This window comes from Erpetoichthys calabaricus, chromosome 7 (genome assembly GCF_900747795.2).
Source record: "Erpetoichthys calabaricus chromosome 7, fErpCal1.3, whole genome shotgun sequence".
NCBI classification, from domain to species: Eukaryota; Metazoa; Chordata; class Cladistia; order Polypteriformes; family Polypteridae; genus Erpetoichthys; species Erpetoichthys calabaricus.
In genome coordinates, this window is record NC_041400.2 from 137536201 (window position 1) to 137559486 (window position 23286).

The window sequence follows — 23286 nt, forward strand, 5'->3', positions numbered from 1 at the left end:
AGAGAGAGGGCTGGACACAAGGTAGAGAAGGCACTTAAAGAATTCACTGTGCTTGTTTTTGTTTTCCCTTCTGTTTACAGCGATCGGTTCATAGCATGCATTGTTGCAATGTTACTTTTCTTGGTGGTTTATTGAATTAGATTTTTTCAAATGTTCATTTTTTTTCCCTGTGCTTAAAACTCATTAAAAAAAAGTGTTTTTAGCCAGCGGTTGGTAGCGCTATAGCACAAACTCTTGCAGTGTTAGTTTTCTCTGTTGTTCAAGGTTTTCTCAGTGTTATTCAATGTTTTTACATTTAGTTTACTATTACACTGTGCATTCTATGGTTTAATTAACTATATTTGTGCTTAAAACTTAAAAAAAAAAAATAAAATAAAAATTTACATATGGTTCGTATGGTCTGGAACGGATTAATTGTATTTACATACAATCCTATGGGGGAAATTACTTCGGTTCACAACCAGAGTTTTGGAACGAATTATGGTTGTGAACCAAGGTTCTACTGTACTAGAATTACTGAAGCCTATGAAAAAACTTAATCCCGGCCCACCTTAAATTTCTTCGCACCTCTCCGTCAGCGTCTTTTGTGTTGTAAATGTGTCGATCAGCACAAGCAGCCTGCTATCCTATACTAGGACATTTGGAATAATTCATTTTATGACATGTATAGTACATTTCGGAAAACATTGTTGCACTAATTAACATTATATTCATTTGCATACTTTCATGCGGTTGTAGTTAGTAACCGCAATTTTTTTTATTTTGTTTTTCCCTGATCTTGCCCAGTCTCCACATGTTGGTGCATGGTGGCGTTTCCTTTCTACTCTGGGAGATGCAGAGGACAGAACAGTTACTCTGCAATGTGAGTCATAAATGCGCTTTTCCAAATTAACCCCGTGCATGCCTTGTACAACACATATGCATTCAAATCCACGTTTGTGTGTCAGCTGTTATACCACCACATCAGAAAATTCCCTGTAAGATGAGTGTTCATGGCTCACCTTGCAGAGGAGCTTAGTCGTTGCTTCTTACAAGAAAAGGTGATGGAAAAAGAGGATGCAACATTGACAAGCTTCTGTTCCAAGATTTCCGCTTCCCAGTATACCGGTCGTAAATGTAGGGAAGATGGTCCTTAGGTGTGGGGGAAACAGTTAACATTTGAATTTGATGATTGTATTGTACAACGTATATAGAACTGACCACTCTATACTATTTTTCCCTTTGCATCTCCTGGAATACAAAAGAAACACCACCATGCAGACTGGGCAAGATCGGTAAATGTCATATGTTGAATAAAGCTGGAAGAAGGGGAAAAAAAAAAAAAACCCACTGAAATCAAATGCATATTTTTATTGTATAATATTAACAATAAGAGAAGTTCACTACTCGAAACAGTAAATTTGGGAGGCAGCCGGTATCGCACCAGCAACCTCTTGATTAGAAGTCAGCAGTTCTTACTGCTGCACCACACAAGCTGTCGTATCAATAGCCTACCCTAACCTGCTTTATTTTTCTTTGGTTATATTCTTGAATAAAAGAGCACTTGTTACGGTATACTTGTATCTTTTGTGAAAGTGTTTATTTGATATTTGGACTTCAGGCTTCACACATTATACACTTAATGTCTACATTTTGTCCGATATTACTAAAACATGAAAAACGTTTGTTTTAACAATGTGTTTACATAGAATGTTGTAGACACGGAAAACATATGTAATGCATGTATTCCAAACGACGATATATTATCCTCTACAAATACAGGCACTTCACTCCAAGATAAACACTGAGCACCTTCTTTGGGAATTGAGCTCCGGCGGTGGGCAGGAATATGGGATAAGCAGGCAGCTTGCCACTTGTGCTGATCAACACATTTACAACACAAAAGACGCTGACTGAGAGGTGCAAAGGAATTTAAGGTGGGTGAGGATCACTGGTTTTTTTGTAGGCTTTGGTAATTCTAGTGTTAAGCAGTCATTAATTAAAGTGGTGCAAAAATCATGGTAGCCAGTGTTGGAGAACTAACCTTACAGCATATGAATGACCACCTGTACATAAAAAAAAAAAAAAAAAAAGATTTCAATAATTAAAATAAAGCATCTTTATTAATTGTTAATGAGAATGGCAAGAAGATTATTCTCCAGGATTAAAGCTTGAGATTCTAGTTGACGGTTTCCTATAATTTTAAAATTTGGACTGCAGTTAAAGAAAATAATGCAAAGAACCACCAAATTGCATTTAAAGAAAACAATTTTTACCTTATTCAGATATGCCAAGTAAACATAAAGGTTAATGTTAATGAGAAGATTAAAACATTCCCACAACCCAAGTAAATTAATGTGAAACAAAGGTTTCCTATAATGTAGGTATAGCCTTTTTGTTATTAAAGGCGGCATGAGATTGCTAAGCAGCAACACCTTCACAAAATTGGGAGTATAATGGTAAATCTATAAACTAGACCTTTCTACATATTTGCGCATCAAACCCGACATCTTTGTACTGTAAAGTTTAAAAGAAGAAAAAAAAATTCTGAAGTATAACTTACCAAGGATACTAACAAAAGTGTCATACAGTTTAAAAGTAAGCAATGGTTCTTTCTGCTTCTGGAAATAATCTGCCACTGTTTTTAAGACATCCCTTTCAAACCCAGGATACATCGGTTGCTTCAGCTCACCGCCATTGGGCCCTAAATAAATAAAAAAAAAATACACACTTTGTCTACTAAAACATTAAAATTTAAGGTTTAAATAGTTTCACACTTTTCTTCAAAAAGGAAGTCCAAAAATACAATGAATTAAAACTTCCTTGGTTCAAAAACTATAATGTATTACTATAGTGTATATATTACACTATAAATTAAAGAATACTTTTTCATTTTACTAAGACATTAGGTCTTGAGGGATGCACAGGGTGACAGTACAGCACTGTCAACTGATAGATCCGGCATGTGTACCGAGTTTGCATGTGGATTTTTCTCTCAGTTCTCCAAAGATATGGAGGTTACATTGACTGGAAATTCCAAACTGATCCTGTGCGAGAATGTGAGTGTATGTAAGTGGACTCTGCGACTGCCTGACCCCTACTTGTGCTGGGAACAGCTCCAGTAACCACAACCATTCACTGGGTTAAGTAGATTTCAGAATATATATAACTTTGATAGGTTAAATATCTATACCGTAATTTAAAAAAAAAAAAAAAAAAGGACAAAATGTGTAGCCTAGGGCTAATTTTAATAAGTACGAAATAGTTGATCCTTTGCTTAATATTGGAGCTTGTAACAACTTTTAACCTAAATGACAAAAACTCTGAAAATGTAGATGTACAGATACATGGTACTCTGTCCACTTTTAATGTTTAATTTGAATAAGCAAATAATTTTCGTTAACGATATTACGTGGCAAATATCCTTTTCAACAATTTTAGGCAATTGAGTTGTGTCATTTTTTAATATAAAATCAGTCTACACAAAAAGGAACAAACCTGTCACTCAGAATATTTTCATAGTTTTTAGTGGTTCCTGACTAGACCAATAAATTTAGACTGGTTGGTTTTCTACACCCAATGTTTATACTCGAGAGGTTGTAGAGGTAATTAATAAGTAAGATGGAATAATAATGTTTCTCACTAATGCCACTGAAATGGTTGTAAATACACAAGGATATTATATGGACAGCTAAAAAATAAAAGCTTTCTGCTTCTTTAAGTATGATGCCATAACTGTAAAGCAGCATTAAAGTGACTAAGTGTAATTGCCAACAATGAAAGCCTATAATTTGTGGCTGTGAGCTTTAAAGTGTCAGGACAGTGCCAGGGAAAACATATACAGTAATTGCATCTCAGTTCTTAGAGCTGCAGGAATGCTTCAGGTCAGGTATTAATATTCTCTCTCTCACGCTCTGGCTGCTTACAAGTTACAGAACGGACTGATCTGTAAATCTGGAGAGTATTTACTTTAACTGATATATGGGACAAACCAAATCAGATCACAGGAATAGGCAACTTGTCTCTATTAGGTCTCACTTCAGTTCTCAAAGCATCACATTACACTAATAATGTAGAAGGATTCATTACACAATCTGGAAGAAATTTCTGCCCTAAGTGAAAACATTCTACACAGATATATTGATGGGAGACAATTTTTAACGAAGTCTGAAATTAGATGTGCCAGATTTCTTTAATACAGGTTATTTTGTCTTTTGCTGTAAACTGGAAATATCAGATAAAACACAGACTTAAATACTGTTTAAAATTGTGATATGCCCCAATTCAGAGAAAAATCTGCAAAATGAACAGTAAATATATAAAAAAAATCATAAAGTAATACTTACAGTTGGCTAGACACTTCATTGCTGACAGTACCCAATGAGGAAGTTCTTCTATGAAAAAGTTAGAGAAAACACTTCAGGTAATGATTGCTTCACCACAATATTTTGCTTAATCCTTTAATTTGGTCCTAGTTTATAAGATTTAGAATGCACTGTGTATTAAAATGTAAACAATTTATGATTAACTTTTGTTTTATTCTTCATTACTAGTTCCTAACTCACACTTTAGCAGTAAACAGAACAAAGCAGGATTACTAATCAAAATGCAGCACAGATTTGAAGTGCATCAAAGAATTTATCCATCCATCCATTTTTCAACCCGCTGAATCCAAATTTATAAATTCGGAATTAAAATTGTGAGAGAAGAGGTGTACCAAGACAGAAGTGAAGAGGGGGCTAAGGCAAAGGTCAGAGATGGGATGGTTGGAGCAGTTGTCAAATGAAATGAATAAAAAAGGGGGGGGATTGGGGGACAACTAGCTGACCCGTGTAAACCCAAGAAATGGCCGATATATCAGAAATGAATGAGAATGATGAATTACAAAAATTATGATGAAAGAACGGGAAAGAAAAACAGTTTTTAAAGATAGATGGTGGAGGGGACAAGGTCAGGAGGTAAGGAAACGTAATGTGTTTTTAAAAAAGTGCAATTTAAAATCATAATACAAAAACTGAGAAGTGTCATCGTCTATCACCCAAAAATCTAAAATACAGAAAATCCTCTATTTTAAATCAAGTAGTATATTTTTGCTATAATGATTACTTAATATGGAATCAGAGAATTGAGCAGCGTTGTATTTTTTAGAATGCTAATCCACATACCAGCCTTGCTTGGACACAATTACTCAGCCCCTTTCAGTTGACAGTTAGTCATTTTATCTGATAACACTGAAATGCTATTTATTACTCCTCAATTTAAATATTTCAAAAGGTTTTTATTCTACTAAAACCTGCTGGACAAGAATATCACAGCTTTTTCAAACAAATGCCAACATGTGATATGAAAGGTTTTACAAAACAAAGGCATCCTAAACAGACTTGCATCTACTTTTTTCCTGGTTAAACAGGCACTTGTCAGAAAAGTAAAGAGAAGGGGTATTCTGAAAATGCAGTAATAAATCTTAAGGCAAAGTTCGGTTTACATTGTATCTTGCATTGAATCTGCTAAGCTATAATTTTTTAAATTTACAAAATAAGCGGTTAGAGCTTACTTACAAATAGCTACCCCAATACTTCCAAGTCGGACTTCAATCAACGGTATTTAATGTTGTATGTAGCTAGGAGCTACTGTAGGTTAGGAACTTACTAACCTGCTTTTAGCTATTATGTGCTGGTAGCAGGTAGCTGCACTGATGTTACTTCATCTAATCTTTCTTAAAACATCATCTATGGATGACACTGCAGTTTTTACACTGTAAAGCAACTGCTTTTAACTTTTACAAAATAAAATCAGAGTGCTTAAATCAACTACTTGTCTCTCATAAGGGTAGATATTCTTAACCTAGATCAAAGGCTATAGTGCATTGTTTCTTCAACTATGGGTGACGACCCAAAAATACCATCTTAAAAGTCATGCAGGGTTGCAACTCACCATTTTATTAAATGGAAAAGAGTCACGTACAGTTTGCAAAGTGTCTCGCGATGGGTTGTTACAGGTTGTGTAGGCGAACACCACGGCCTTGTCTGTCAGTAGCATTTCCAGGGGTGGCACACGATGACCAGAAAGCAATTTGTAAACCCCCACCCTCGAATAACAATTCCCCAAGGGAGACAGCTATAAATTGGAACTACTGTTTAGGTTAATTAACTAAGTTTTCAAAGTCAGGTTGCTCACTAGGGAACTAAAAGTAAAATGCATCCAAATGGTGTGACCACTGGAAACTTCCAGATGACATATACAGATAATTACCAATTGAGGAATAATATTTCAACACTTGCCAGGAAAAATCTTAGAATTCATCAAAAGACCTGGAGACAGTTGAAGAGGACTGTAAAATCTATGCAGCTTATTAATCAACCCAACTGGCTCGGGGAACACTTAACACAAAGCATTTAATGTGCTACATTAACTTATGACGGGGTTTGAGAAAATCTAGTAAATTAAACAATGATTTTAGGATGAAGTTTATAATAAAGTAGAATGTCGTAAACTAAACTATGAGAATACAGTGATCCCTCGCTATATCGCGCTTCGCGGCTTCACTCTATCGCGGATTTTATATGTAAGCATATTTAAATATATATCGCGGATTTTTTGCTGGTTCGCGAATTTCTGAGGACAATGGGTCTTTTAATTTCTGGTACATGCTTCCTCAGTTGGTTTGCCCAGTTGATTTCATACAAGGGACGCTATTGGCAGATGGCTGAGAAGCTACCCAACTTACTTTTCTCTCTCTCTCTCTTGCGCTGACTTTCTCTGATCCTGACGTAGGGGGTGTGAGCAGGGGGGCTGTTCGCACACCTAGACGATACGGACGCTCGTCTAAAAATGCTGAAAGATTATCTCCACGTTGCTATCTTCTGTGCAGCTGCTTCCTGAAGCGACATGCTGCACGGTGCTTCGCATACTTAAAAGCTCGAAGGGCACGTATTGATTTTTGACTGTTTGTTTTTCTCTGTCTCTCTCTCTCTCCCTGCTCCTGACGGAGGGGGTGTGAGCTGCCGCCTTCAACAGCTTTGTACCGGCGGTGCTTCGCATACTTAAAAGCCAAACAGCCCTATTGATTTGTTTGCTTTCCTCTGTCTTTCTGACAGTCTGTGCTCCTGACGCGCACTCCTTTGAAGAGGAAGATATGTTTGCATTCTTTTAATTGTGAGACGGAACCGTCATCTCTGTCTTGTCATGGAGCACAGTTTAAACTTTTGAAAAAGAGACAAATGTTTATTTGCAGCGTTTGAATAACGTTCCTGTCTCTCTACAACCTCCTGTGTTTCTGCGTAAATCTGTGACCCAAGCATGACAATATAAAAATAACCATATAAACATACGGTTTCTACTTCGCGGATTTTCTTATTTCGCGGGTGGCTCTAGAACGCAACCCCCGCGATGGAGGAGGGATTACTGTAAAGTGGAAATGTCGACTTTATTCTCGACGTATAGTTTGTTTTTCTTCTTCACCGTGGCCGTAATACGATTCCGTAGGGCTATACCACAAATAGCATTATAAATGCAAGTTGCAGTTTTATTATTTATGTATATAGCTTATCTTGAAGCAAGGTCCATATTAATGCAGTTTGCCTAAATGATGGTTCAGTTGGTAAAGATGTCATCACCAAGTTGCACTTGTTTTGTTTTATTTTATTTTGGTGAATACTGTGTAATGCACCTGGGCTTTACGCCTTGAAGTAATAGTGCAACTATCAGTAATAATACAATTATTTATTTTATTATTATTTATTAGTTTAAATATTATGCAGTTTAATGATGGTAAAGTTGTTTAAAAAGTCACTTTAACGTGTCAGTGGACAGAGATTGTTAACATTAACAGAAGGTGTAGTTGTTTTACAAAAAATATTTATTCCGTTTCTAAGACATGTTCAGTGCAATACAGCTTTTGACAAGCACTTCTGGATATTTTCCTAAGTCTAAATACCTCTTTGGATGGTTGAAAATATGTTGTCAAAATTATAGTTTAAGTTTTTGCAAAATTTGTTCAATAAAAAGGTTCTATATTTTGACTGCATCTGTCATGCAATGTGATTTCCTTCTTTTCATTAGTGCCACCCCCTTGAAAACTCACTTTATGGGGCAATGCAAACCTATATTAATACTTGTGTGCACATTAAAAATTTTTTTTGTACAATGTACAATGCTCGACAGTGGAATAGGTTATTCTTAGCCAGTAATTGCAGTGGAAAATGTATTTAACATCCACTCATGCATAGGGAAAAAAAATACCGTCAAATACTGTGAAACCGGGATAATTTAGAATATAGCAATCCCTCTTCCATCGCGGGGGTTGCGTTCCAGAGCCACCCGCGAAATAAGAAAATCCACGAAGTAGAAACCATATGTTTATATGGTTATTTTTATATTGTCATGCTTGGGTCACAGATTTGCACAGAAACACAGGAGGTTGTAGAGAGACAGGAACATTATTCAAACACTGCAAACAAACATTTGTCTCTTTTTCAAAAGTTTAAACTGTGCTCCATGACAAGACAGAGATGACAGTTCTGTCTCACAATTAAAAGAATGCAAACATATCTTCCTCTTCAAAGGAAACAGAGAGTAAAGCAAACAAATCAATAGGGCTGTTTGGCTCTTAAGTATGCGAAGCACCGCCGGTACAAAGCTGTTGAAGGCGGCAGCTCACACCCCCTCCGTCAGGAGCAGAGAGAGAAACAAAGTCAAAAATCAATACGTGCCCTTTGAGCTTTTAAGTATGCGAAGCACCGTGCAGCATACTTAAAAGCTGCACACAGAAGGTAGCAACGTGAAGATAATCTTTCAGCATTTTTAGACCAGCATCTGTATCGTCTAGGTGTGCGAACAGCCCCCTGCTCACACCCCCTACGTCAGGATCACAGATAGTCAGCGCAAGAGAGAGAGAAAGAAAAGTAAGCTGGGTAGCTTCTCAGCCATCTGCCAATAGCGTCCCTTGTATGAAATCAACTGGGCAAACCAACTGAGGAAGCATGTACCAGAAATTAAAAGACCCATTGTCCGCAGAAATCCGCGAACCAGCAAAAAATCCGCGATATATATTTAAATATGCTTACATATAAAATCCGCGATAGAGTGAAGCCGCGAAAGGCGAAGCGCGATATAGCGAGGGATCACTGTAATACTGTGATACAGAATTTTGGTCATACTGCCCACCCCTACTTTAAAGAAAGTGGAGTAAACTGAAGAAAAAAAAAAAAAAGTAATCTGAAAAGTCGTCCTGTGCAACTAGACAAAAGGGCAAGAAAAGCTACTTTATAGAATTCAGACCTTTAGTTTGTCCTTCAAATTAAAACAGGCACCGCTTGAGTTTGGACAGTGAGCTTGTTTAAAATGCAGCAGCTTACAACTTAACTAGAAAAAGATAAAGCACAAATTTAAAATTGCTGCTTATTAAACAATAGGCTTAAAAAAAAAAATTTGTTTTGTGTTTTTTTGTTGCTGTGTGTCATACAGCATAAATTCTGGTAAGAAACAAATACTACATAATTAAAATGGTAATCCATATTTAATAATTACACCTGAAGAATTATGGATATCTAGTTGATACTCCGCGGGATGGGGGGAGATGGACACACACACACCTGGATATAAGAAATGTATATTTTAACAGCAAAAAGCTGTAGTGCTTTTAATAATTTGAAATGATTAAAACGTACAAGTGCATGTATATATATATTTTTTTACCTTTAAGCAGCAGTTAAGTGCCTATTTCAATTGTGAGAGATTATGTGTGAATATATTTTTGTTGTTAGAGAAATGGTGAAAAACCACTTTAATTAAACTTAGTTTCAGATAGATTAGAGAATGCCATTAGAGAAAAAAACTAAATAATATGACAGCTTATAATTATAAGAACATTCTTTTCTTTTATGCCTTATGTATTATAGATAAGCATAATACATATATACTTTGAAATATATTAAAGTCACTGTATAATTAGGCTACTGAATTTCATGTTCTTAAAACATGAACAATTAACACCTGTAGTCTATAGATTAATTATAAAAATACACATTACTATATGACATTACGTTTATGTTTCTCTTATGCAGGCGATTAGTGTAAAGATATTTAAGGGGGGGTTGGGGGCAGGGGAGTGTGGAATTAAAATTGGCCGATCAAGTAACATGAAATTGGTGATTGGAACATCCCTAAGGGTTTAAGCATTTTAAATAAAGAAAATTTGGTTTCTTTAAAGTCTATAGAAGATATTTAAATTATATAAGTGCATCTGTTAGTATTATAGGTTTCTTTTAAATTCTTCAGGAGATCTGGGGATTTTTTTTCTCCAAATGTGTTAAGAATAGGGGACGTTGAATTAGTAAACATCTCAAATACTTAAGTTGCATGCTTTGTAGGCATTATGTGAAACAGTCTAAAGTGTTTGACAACTCATTGTCTCTGTAGTTAAATATACAACATGAGCTCAATGTGTGGCATGTACATTTATTTCCTGAATCCATTTTTTTTTTAAAAACAGTACAACACCATAAGAAGCTACAATTCATCATTGTACCATTAGGCAAAGGGTACGAATCAATCCAGGTTAGGGTCCAGATCTTACATTCACATAAGCACATACAGTACCATGAGATGAAGATCCACAGGAAAAAGTTATTAAAGTTTACCTGTGTTATACAAAAATAATTTTCAAGTCATTTGGTTCTAATGAGGACACAGTCATCAAAAGTTTGGTGCAAAAGTGTCAAATGCTTTTATTAAAATCCACTCAAGTGTTCAAAAAAAACAATGTAAAAACCACATCCTCAATAAGTAAATAATCCATAAAGCCAAAGTGTCCAGTGGAGATTAAAATTCAAATACTTCAAAAACCATGAGGTTTAAAAAAAAAAAAAAGAGTGAGTGGCTCTTCCTTTAAAACAAGCACATGGCTGAAAGCTCCTCTAAAAATATAAGTTCTCCAACTCTAACCTCATAGCATAAGAAGACGCCGGCCAACAGGTGCAGTCATCCATTTATCCTGGGTTTGGGGTCCTACTGCCAGTCCAATGGCGCAGTAGGACTTTCCTACGAAACCCAATGCACATCTCCCACAGCCAGTTCTTGTCAGTGAACCCCACTGGGTGCAGGCGTTATCCTCCACCTACTCCAAAGTGTGAATGAGGCACCTGACTGATCCACTCACATTTGCACGTAAATGCACGATCAGCCAAGTGCCCCAAACCAACCCCAAAGCAGTGCCAGCATGCGTATACCTGCACCCGTTTGAAGCCTGTAAGCTCTGGGACCCAATTATTTATTTAAAATCATGTTTCACCATGGACTCTTATTCATAGTTCCTTACCCAGCCTGGATGTCCATATAATGAAAGGGTGTGAAGGGGGGAGTTTTTCCAACCGGTTTTTTTAGCGATATCTTTCCTGGTTGGGAAGCTGATTTAGCTTAAGCAACAGAGGGAGACCCTCACAGGACCATGTGTTCCATTAATATGCTGGCTGGCAACATCTGTCTGGTATAGCTCACGTTTGGACACCCACAGGGCTACACAGGTGTTTAATTCAGGTGGGCAGTCCAATAAAGTTCCTTGAATGCCGCTAGAGAGAGCTGCTGGGAGCAAGATCCCCTGTCAGGGAGAGGTTCCACCTCACCTGGAAATGCTTCTAGGACGCAGTCTTGGTACACCAGAAGTACTCCCAGAACCTAGTTGAAAAGGAGCTGCTCCAAGTTGCCAGGGTAGTTGGAGTCAGGAGAGGTGGAGGGACAAGAAAATAAAACAAAAATTGTGGTTTGTTACTTGGGAAGACCTAGTGAGGAGGTACAGTTAATAAGTAAGTACTTTTAGATCCAGGACTGGTGTAGAGTAACTGTGTCAAGGGCTCAGTGATGCACCCCAGTGACCACAAATACTGTATGTCATGAATGGGTGCCTGGTTGGCAAAAGCACCTCTATGATAGTCCAGTGTAAGGAAAACTCTTTACACAGTCTCCAGGGTAGACAGAGCCATATTGAGAGCAGAAAAAGTCATTCAGTCTGACTTACCCGACTTGTCTTCTAGTATCACAACTCCCTGCTTGTTAACTTTGTACACATTGTGAAGAATATTCTTAGAGTTCAATGAATGAGAGTCTAGCAGTCCATCCAGTGAGTCAAGACCCAGAATTTTCTGTAAACTTAAAATTAAACAGAATATTATAAGTGCACATTCATTATTAAGATGTTAGTATGGTCTTACAATATATAACCATGCAGGAAGCATGGCCGTCATAGTTAAATATAGATGTCAAATACTGCATATTTGAATGTGTTCTGCAGTTTGAACATTTGAAATGCAATCAAAAAAAGCCCCCCCCCCCTTCACATTCCACTGGACTCCACCCAGAAGGGGAAAAAACAAAGGATTTTTAATCTCATCTTCAGTGTCATACTTCACTTATAGAAACGGTCTATGTTTGTTTGGATACCTTCTATTAAGTATGAACAGATCAATGCCCAATGAAAAGGAGCAGACATTGACTTTTTATAGGCAGGCTGTTCTATGTAGACCTGTAGGAGTTTGGCACCTCGTAAAAAGCTGAAAGGAAAGGAACTGATGGTGCATAGTTCTCCAAACTCTCTCCTATTGCTCACAGAAATTCTTGTTCCTGAGGATCAACTGATAAATCATATAAAGGCAAGTTTCAGTTCCTCTGTGTAGACAAGTATCACATAAAACGCACAGAAGCTTATATTTTGCACTCAAATTTGGTCAAACATGTTCATTCTGTTTCTCACCTCAAAATTAGAAGATGGAATGTTATATCCCAACTTTCTTTTATTGTACATAAAAAAAACTAGTCTTAGTTGTTTCAAAAAATGAAACAATTCAATCATTAAGAATAACCAGCAGTTCATGGAAGTTTTACTTTGATGACCTTCAAATCTCTACTGAACATTTTTACTAGATGAATGGGATTTGATAAGCTATGACTGTGCACTAATGTTCTTCAAACAAAATTGCTTGGACTATGAACAATTCTTACTTGTGGATTCAGTACTCAGCTTCCCCAAAAACAGCACATTTGAATCCATGTGACATATAAATGATATTCTAAACAACGCTCTGCAAATACAATTAAAATCCTTGAGTAGCATGAAAGGGAACCAAAAAAAAAAAAAAAAAAAAAGCAGGGATCCAGATGATTTGTGGTCGATTGGAAAAAAGAAAAAAAAAAGGGTTTTCCAACAGAGATTAAAATATATTTTTAATAAAAGTATTGCTCATTTTCATCAGTGCCACAACATAATAAATGCACCAAAATAGCATATTAATGGCTTCTGTTGCCTGTGTAACATCCTTTATACAGAAAGGTAGACAAAACCACCACACATTCAGCTATTTAAAGAAATAAATTTCTATTATGGTTTATTCAGATGAAAGCCCAAGAGGCAGAAAAGATGATGCCACAAAAGTCACATGTGGCACGGTTTATTGATGAATTTGAAAATGCTGAGATGGACAACTGAAGGATAATAATCGACCATGTAGTCTTAAATATCCATGCATGTAGTCAGGAACAAATAAACCGTCCAAAACACTCAAACAGGTACTGTAAATTAAACAGGGCAAGATAAAAATGACACCACCACATGCAAAACTAAGTCCAAAACACTTGAATTCTAAATACACCAGAAGCAAGAAAACTGACTTGAAAACACAGCAATACTTGTGCGCAAGGAGCTTATGCAAGTATTACAGGAATTAGTATAGCTACAAGTCCATTTAAGCACTGAAGCAGAAAGATGTTAGCTTTAATAAAGTAATTAATGTCGAAAAGGCAGAGTAATTGCTTTATTCTAGCAAATGAAGCTTAAAGTGTAGTCTGATGTATTACTAGCTAAACTAATCAGATGAATCAGAGCCTTTCCATTTCTCTGCTCTCTAATAGAAGGGTTGTTGTAATTTCAATTGAAATATCTCCCACCCCATCCCCCCCGCCACCCCATAAAATTCCTGAATTTTGTTAGAATTAGATGAAGTTTATGGAAGGATTTTTTTTTTTTTAGAATAATAAATGTAACTTCTGGGTGTAATCAGTTATTATAAGAATCTACTTTACACTTAAACTGAAATTTTTTTTTAAATGTTTTAACTATTTTAACCATTCTTCCGTTTTTAATGGCACAGTATCAAATCTAAAGCAATTACTAAACAAACGTATGCCTAATAAGAGCTTTCTAAAAATGCAATTATTTTTGTGTAAATTTAAGAAGAATAATTTGAGTAGAAGCAGTCTGAAAATTGCACTTTTTAAAAAGAACCTGCAGTGATAAATTTACAGATATATAACTTAATACTTTGAATTTGTGGCATCAGTGGGTTAGGATGACAAACAGTGAAGCAGCAGGAGTGTAAAAATACATTCAAAAATATAAATTGAATACAGTTTCCTTGTAGAACACAGTCACTGTATTTTGGTCTTCCGATTCACACTTTGCTTGTTTGCCCCCCACTAAACTAGAGCAACAGCACACACAAGCGGCATATTAAGTAAAACAATACTCAAATGTAAATTAGGGTAAAAGTGTCAAAAACATGCAAAGATCTCTCTCTGCTTTGGCAAAACATTAGTGAAAACTAAAAGCACTGAACATGAGGCCACCTGCAGCTGAGCAAATAGCTATCAGAGTTGCTTCCAGTGGATTTACACAGATTTATGTTATATAACATTTTCAGGACGGAAATGTATTAAATGATAAAGTTTAGTTTATTCAGCCCACCCTAAGTAACTTTTACATACTTTGTTAGAGTCATGGTCTTCCAAATTTGCTCCACATTGCGAGATGAGATCTCTTTTCGGTGTACAAGTCGGCATTCTGGCACCTCTCCAATTGCAATGCTATGACGTTTGTTCCAATCTTCTGAATTCTAAGAAGCAAACCACATGTAAATCACTATAGTTTTTATTTAAAAAAAAAATTGTTTTGAAAATAGGTTAAAAAAAATCAAATTCTACAAATACTACTGCTCCAGTTTATATTTATATACACTGATCAAAATATCTGCATAGAGATGCAGTAGTGCAATTTGCATTAACACTGGTATATGGATCAGGTGAAGTATGAAAAAAAGGATTAGAAAGTTCAGAGCAAAAGAACAATTTATTGGTAATTAAAGGGACACACAAAAGGTTATGGGAATGGGGCAGTTCTGTCAGAAACGGGCTGGGGCACGAATAACACTAAAATATGTCTAGAAGATGGCAACCACATGATACAAGGCATTTTCCACACCACAATGAAAGGACCATGCCAACAGACCACCAAGTGATTCAGTTACCCTTAACAAGCAGTAGAAATGGCAGGCTAAGGTGATTATGGTCGATACTGTGGCATCCAATGCTCTAGTAGTATGCTCCTATAAGATGCAGTCTAGATCAACCATTATCCATTTTACCTACATACATGAATTGGGGGAAAAAAGAAATCAGAACACATTACTGAAGACCATATACCAGACCACAGCAGCACAGACACAGTTGGCAAATAGAGAGATTATAATGGGCAACGTATAAATGGAGTCCTACTGTTGCACTTTGTTGGCTCATCATTGAGGATTTACCAGGCCAATCACCTCTGGAGAAATCAGCAAGGTAGGCAATGTGAAGCCCTGATGCACAATTCTCTAATGGCAGTCTTCTCTTAGTCCACCCAAAAATATTGTGAATGACTCACTGACCAGCCTCATGCAGACCAATGATTGAATCTCTGAATCATTTATTACAACTAACTATATAATATGGCATTACTTGTCAAGAACCAAGAGGTCAATGAGCAGAGAATACATTCAAACCTGCTCATTTTTATACAGGACTAAAATCATGCACCTGGTTATGATACTGGTGAGATTATTTGTTTTGGGCACAGGGTACATTATGTTAGACTTCACAATGTGTGTTTTTTTTTTTTTTTTTGAATATGAAAAATGAACACATTTATAATTAAGATTACCAGTGGCTTTAATAATATAATAAATATAAACACAATCACATTAAGAGAGTAACATTGGCATTTGCAGATAGTGGATTCTACAAGGACAACTTACCAAAACAAGTGGTCTCACTGCATTATCTTGTAACACAACAGGCTCATAGTCACCAAGTTTTGGAAACTTCAAAGTAAATGCATTTTCCTTACAGTAGGACTTTTTTGGGTAAGGCTTTAATGGCGAGGATGGAGGAAACCTGCAAAGACGAGAAAACATTCTTATACATGTAGACTAATGCAAATGATTATATTATACAGTGCTTGTGTAATGAGAAGTCAAGCAAAATGACACCTTTTATTGGCTAACTAAAAATATCACAATATTCAAGCTTTCAAGGCCCCTTCTTCAGGCAGTAAAATAAATGTGCTTTCTAAGCAGAGACCCGACACATGAAAATGAGCTTCTTAAAGAACTACAGAGGGGGTATGATTTTGTGTGGAGAAAATGGAGATGGCAAGCGGGAAATTGGCATGTTGTGGTTCAGTTTTGGGTGGGCAATGGTGCCAAGCACACGTGAAAAGGACAGAAAGTTAAGGTATCTTTCAAGGCCACAATTATGGAAGGTATGTAAATAGTTTGTTTTTAGTTTTGCTAAAAAAATAAAATTATGGTTCACTAATAAGTCAGTGCAGTTCTGTCCAATGCAGTCAAATATTATTTAATTCATAAGTAGCCTAGTAAAAGTAGAATACTTAGCTTAAAGTTTACTTTTTAAAAAACATTTATGCAAGTAAGATGTGCTTTTATACATGGGATAAAACATTTATCCCACATTCTTGTGGCTAAATCAGTTGCTAAGTAGGTAAGACCATGGTTGTTACATAGCCTGGTCTACTCTAAGTAAGTTATATTATTAATCTAAAGACCTGTGTCTCCTTTATAGAATTGACTGTTCAACACACTGGGGTTCAGATCAAAAAGTGGTGAAGCGTATCCTGGAACAAGCACCAGCCATCAGGTGTGTTTTAGCCGATAACAGGAGAGCATCTGCTGTAACTAGGCAAAGATATTAGCATATTATAGTTTTTGAATGTTGCTTTGAAGTCTGTTGTTTAGATGACAGATGTTTATTCAGGAGAAAATTGTATATTTTCTTTGCCAGTACCCATGCTACAGCTACTCGAAAATGACATTCTTGCTGCCAAAGACTAAAGCAATCCCAGATAATAAAGTCAGTGTGCTCAACAAACTTAACCTCCTCAGCGTTACACCCGAGCACCACTCTGGCTGCAAAAACAGTGTTAAAAGCATTAGTCCTGAGCCTCAACTCAGGCAACATTATAGATTAATCTTTGGGTCAAATGCTTACGTGAGATTACTTGGGCTGTAAAAATGCCAACAGCGTTAGTGCCGAGCATTGCTTGGGAAATGATATAGGTGTGTCTTGCGTAAGCTACTGGCCCGAGTGTTACCTGGGCAACAGGGCAGACAAGTCTTCTCATAGGCTCATAAGGACATCTTATAAGAAACCTTTTTCAGCAGCCCAGGTGTTGCACGCCCTTGACAGTGATATGAGCAGTGATGGCAAATTGAATCTCTCTCCAGCAGTGAAACAAACGGACACTGAGATCGAAAGTGATTCTGAAAAATCCGAAAGCGGCGCTTGCGTCAATTGCATGTACAGTGTGCTGTTCAAAAACTGATCGGTATGGAAAGAAAATCCGCAAGGAATCACGCTACTGTTGTCCCGACTGACGTTGGATTGTGCATTTCACCATGCTTCAAGATATACCACATAAACGACACATTGACAGTATATACAGTGTTAGCATTATTAGTTATTCATTATCAGATTTTCTACATTTCTCATTTTTTACTTTGTGTTTTGCACACTTGAGTAAAAAACATGATATTTAATAAATACCTGCTATTGTGGTGATAAAGATAAACTCTGAGACTCAGGATAAAATACATCAGACGTGGACAGCAAGTTGCAGCAGTCAGCAATGATCGAAGTCAAAAATGAAGACAAACGTGAATCAATACCACCACCAAAGGGAAAAAAAACAAAATCTCCTGCCATTCTGCTTGTAAAATTAAAGGAACCAGTTTTATTGTGGGCTTTAACAGCAGCGGACAGCAGCTGAAACAAGAAGCTATGCACAAGAATCTGTAATGTGCGGCAAAGACTAGCCCTTTATTTGGTAGTAAAGCAACAAAAGACAATTGCCCTGATGGACAAATTAACACAAGGGTATCTGCATTTTTGCAACTAGCATGCCATCAGTATCAGAATGTGCCTTCAGTATAGCCCATAATTAACTTAGTTTTTTTCCCCAATATTAGTAACAGGCTTCAGCATCTGACATTGCACTTAGAAAGCTCTAGTGCACCACCATATGGCAAAATTGTAAAATGCACATATTTATAATACGACTCTTTTTCCAGGTAAACCATATTGTGTTCACAATATTTTAAAAAGATAGTGATTTTGAATATGTAATATTGCACAGTCTACTACACAAAGACATATGGGCTTTACCTATATAGATGGCCGTTGTCTTGGAAATCTTCATTACCCCATCTTCCCTTGATGTCCTCAATCACATGGTTTTTCAAAAATTTCTTCAGCAGCTGTAAAGTCTGAGCCTTTGTGACTTCAGGGCCAAAGTTTTGATTGCGTCGAAGGAGCTCGTGCAGCCAGTCCACTGCTTCTGAAGCCGTGAAACAACCATCATAACTTCTGAAATGAATCCGATGCCTCCTTAATGGCATTCCATTTCGAAACAAGGTAATAGTTTCATTCCACTGTAAAGATTTGAAAGTATCAAAGAAACAAATGAATACAAATAACACGAAATAATTCAAACGCATCTATTGAAAGAAAAAGTTTTGCTTTGAAAAACAGTACAAACTGCAGCAACAGCCCCCTTTATTATCTACTATGCCTTCCTATAACAAGCACTATCCCAAAGTAGTTCAAGTACAACTACTTGCTACAAGTGAAGCAGAGGCAGGTGAAATCAACTACTTGGGGTCACACTGTGAATCAGGGCAGCAAGGAAACACTAGGTTTCACAGCCGAATGCCTTTTACAATAAACTACACCATTTGCAGACCAATATGTGACCAGGTCTCAAGTCACCGTCATGTTACAGAATGGACAATCATAATTTTCAGACTGCTGGTACTATATTAAAAGCAAGCTGTAAATGGCCACATTTATAGGTTTGTGCTTAGGTGGACTGAGATGACCTGTGCACGAACTCTGGACAGAGCAGTCCTGTGAATACCCCACACATTAGTTTTGTAATGAAAACTTTTAGATTGAGTACTCTCATGCTCTGGTGATGGACAACTCCATCTAAAAGGCACCCAATAAGACAACCCCTCCAATATAGATGTTACCTTTACTTTTATAGAAAGTATTTTATTTTGTGCAGAGGACACCAATTGAGGAGAGCCAGTTGGGAGTAACAAATCACCTGTTGGTTAAGTGACACTGCTCAAGATGCATCAGCCTCAAAGTTTTTTGAGGACCAAATTGTGTTAGCCTCTAAGTTATATCTGGGAACACCGAAAGTATCCTAGTCCGACTTTAAATTTCTAGGTTAGTCTTAGGGATCAAGGTACACCAGCCTTTAAAGACTATGCTGTATCCAGGGACACTCATGTATTGTTCACACCACAGCCAGCAAGTCCCGATGTGGAGTACTGTGGAAGGATCAGCCTTGCAGGTGGCACTCATAATCAATGCTTAAGTCCATAAGGTCGATAAGTTAAACTTATGGTGCTAGAGCTGGCCAACCTGTTACAAACTTTATTATTATGTGGTTAATAGAACTTTACATCTCATTACATGTCTTTTGACACATATGATACTTGTACTGGAAGATTTGCCTCTTATATTAGATTAAATCAATCTTCATGCCAGGAAAGTAATTGTGCGGGAGACAATGCCTATTGGACCCCTTCTCACAAAAGACAGTGAGACAATTCCGAGTCACTAATCAACTTGGCAATGAGCTTTTGAAATGACAGAGGAAACATGAACAAATACAAACCCTCATCTGACTAAAGGTCCTGTCACATTACACGACTTTTCCAGCAATTTTCATAGGGGTGGGCTCTGTGTGCACAACAGCGGACAACTAGGGAATGCACATCTGCAAGAACGATGCACATAATGCAGCAATAAGTAGTATTGTGGGTGTTCTGGACCTCACACAAGAAGAGAGATTTGTCTGTTTGCTATCTCCAGTTTAGGTGTGAAGATAGAATTGGAAAAACCTGAGTAATTGTGGCTGAACTTGCTGTAATTATAAACCCATCACACTGCACAGGCTCAACAAAGCAAGAAAAAACGGGCGAGCATGCAATTCTTTGGAACTGTGCTGGAAAGTCATTACACAGTTGGGTAATAAGGCGTCCCCTGCAATTTGTAGTCTTGTAAACTGACATCCTGAGGTGGTGATATCAACCTCAGTTATCAAGTCTGACATCCCCTCCAACTTTAAGTTGTGTAATGCGACATTGGTGTAACTCATTTAACCTGCCTATGTTACAAATGCTTAAAAAAATATATGCAATCAACTAACGTAGCAAACACTCTCAACAAATGTTGTATTTAATCGTTTGGTCCAGCTTTTAATTGGTGCTGCTCTTCTAATTAACGTGGGATAAACATCTATCGGCCACAGGTAGCAACACTGAATTAAGTGTGTTAACTGCCTGTAAAGGTCACCGGGTACCAGTTAAAGATACTCGGGGACTACCAAAGTTCTATAATGCTTTCCTACCAGACCACCATTGCACTACTTCAGGGCGTTCTTTCTGCAGGTTGGTCTGTTTATGCCAAGCTCATAGAGAAACAAAATTCAATTCAATTTAGTTTAGTTTATTGTTCTATAGGGTTGCTCACCACGTGCAGGTGCAGAGCATTGCAACAATCTCACAGGTAAACACAAATGCATACTTTACAAATTACAAAACATTTAAAAACACTGCAAAGTTCTGCCATTACAGAATTATTATTGTCATCCTTGGCATCCACCTGTCATAGATTTATTCACTGAAACAACTGTTACTTTGGATTGCACATGAAAGCTTGCTAGTGTTAAAAATTAATCTGACTGAAACAAAGCACAGTTTTCACTTTGGGACGTTACTTAAATCTGAATAAACAACTAACCAGTGGGCGAAACCAATTTTCCCCAAGAGAGACGTCACTGAAACATTATAGTAATTAAAGCTGTTCCTCCCTGTAATTGGGTCTCATTTCCTCAAAGGTTAAACTCTTCCGTTTAAGGAAATCTGGTTTGCTCAGTTTTGCTCTTGTATCATATGGATCTCACCCTCATGAGTTTTGTTTAATCTCAAACGTTCCCCTCTTAATTTTTAGTGGAATTAAAAAAAAAAAAACTTAAATTAGGATAGAAATTTGGCATCAGGCACATCAGAACAATTTTTCACACAAACATTAAAAATCTTTAAAATTAAGCAATAAAAGCTCAGTTCTTTGGCTCACTTCACATATTTGTTTAGCTAACATTTAAGAAAAAAGGCATTTCAGAAAACTGAGTTTTAAACACCAAGGAAATTAAAAATATAAACACAAGACTCTATGGCTACAGCAGGCATAAACCACTGGGCCAGTGGTTCCCAAATTCAGTCCAACCCACTTCTGCTTTAATTTGGACTCCTAGCCTAATTAACCGAGTTTTCTCCCAGTTTCTGTATTTTGGGGTCAATGAAAAACTTAGAAAATAATAAAATATGTTACTATATTTTAATAAAAATTAAGCAGTCATGTGGATAATGTCATTTTATTTTTTTATTTTTTTTATTTACATTGTCTTTCCATTGGCTAATTAGTGGGTCCGAAACTAAAGCAGTTACAGCCGTTCATTGTTTAGTGTTCTTCCCTAGTGCCTGCTTTGCTCGTTTTTAATTGTCACTATTAGGACACAATGATTAGGAAATAATAGGAAACAACAAAAAATAAAGAATTAAGCATTTAAAGATATAGCAAAAAATAAGACATGTAGAAATATTTATAATGTAAAAATCATACTGCTGTAGGCTACTTTAATAAATGCAGAATACGAGATGAGGGGAAAAAAAAGACCAGCTAACTAAGTGAGATCAATTACTATCACTTATTGTGAATATGGTTGGAACAAAAACCTGCAACCCTAGGTTCCCAAACTCGGAATCCCTGCACTGAACCAAAGATCAGAAATATTGCACAAAATTAAAATTGTTAGGTCTGCGACACATCATCTTAACTACCTGTAAAGCTCTTCCACTTTATTTGGTATTCAATGGGGCCACTTGCAATAGTTTTAACTATGAAAAATTACATACAATATCAGGTTAAATGTATTAATTCTTCGACTGATTATTATCTTTCATATTTATGTCTGCACATCTCGATACAATTACACTCAACAATACCCATTGTTCTAAATATGCCTGTCCTTATTGTCATATTGTGTCACTCAAATGAATTTCCTATAATATTTTAATTAATTTCCGTTTCTATCAAAACTATTTTATTACATCATACACATCAGTAGAGTGATTGAGTAAACAGAAGCAATTCTTGGATCGCCAGTGCCACTCGTAACATCTTGAAGAGTTAGCAAACTAACGAGAAATAAATCTATGAGAAGATTCCGGAAAAATAAGCAGCGTATATAAAAAGTGAAGTTGAACACGACTGGACTAACGAAGCGAGACGAAGCTAACGTAAAACCTCTGCTACCGGAGTCAGCGAAGAGACAGCACAGGTCTTGTTCACCTTATCTTATTTTTCACGTTGAGAACGAAAAAGAACATCGAAAGAACTAAAAAATGCAAACCACAATACTAGAAAAGTTGGAACAACGCAGTCGCGGATTTAACTTACCAGCTTTGTCGCTCGATACGGCCCAGGGCCAATCACTCTATCTTCCATAACTGGTTTTTAAATCACTCTGACATGTGCGCGGATAAAAAAAAAAAAAAGACAAACTTCGTTGTTCTCAAACACCTGCAGTCTCCACTTTTCGTTACTTGCACTACGAGAACCTGACTAGCAGACACACAGCCATGCACATTACTGTGAATACAGCAGTTTGAATCCAAGAGGAACAAATTGTGTGTTGCTATTGGACAGCCACCTGTCTCACGTGGCCACAAGCGCGCGTTCGCTATTGGGGGAAAATCGTTTAAAGGTGAGCGACGCGTCCAGCATCGCCAGTATCTCTGCTCGGTAGGTGCGGCTGTTAGAATTAGGAAGTGGCCGGTTTATAATAATAATAATAATAATAATAATAATAATAATAAATTGTATTTATAATGCACTTTATATTTTAGCAATCTCAAA

At 36.8% G+C, this 23286-nt stretch overlaps 1 protein-coding gene across 2 annotated transcripts in view; it reads right to left on the bottom strand.

The window, feature by feature from the left end:
* Positions 1–23059, bottom strand: part of LOC114654714 (DEP domain-containing protein 1B-like) — a 34913-nt gene extending 11854 nt beyond the window's left edge. Inside the window, exons 1-7 of one of the 2 annotated variants that reach the window (XM_028805440.2) lie at positions 22828–23058; positions 18460–18725; positions 16035–16173; positions 14731–14858; positions 11993–12123; positions 4326–4373; positions 2543–2683 (exon numbers count right to left, since the gene is read on the bottom strand). In XM_028805440.2, the coding sequence (XP_028661273.1) occupies positions 2543–2683; positions 4326–4373; positions 11993–12123; positions 14731–14858; positions 16035–16173; positions 18460–18725; positions 22828–22875 (901 nt within the window). In that variant the 5' untranslated portion in view covers positions 22876–23058. Of the gene's footprint in view, positions 1–2542; positions 2684–4325; positions 4374–11992; positions 12124–14730; positions 14859–16034; positions 16174–18459; positions 18726–22827 lie in introns of both variants that reach the window. The other variant, XM_028805441.2, reaches the window with a different exon arrangement.
* Positions 23060–23286: the final 227 nt, after the last annotated feature.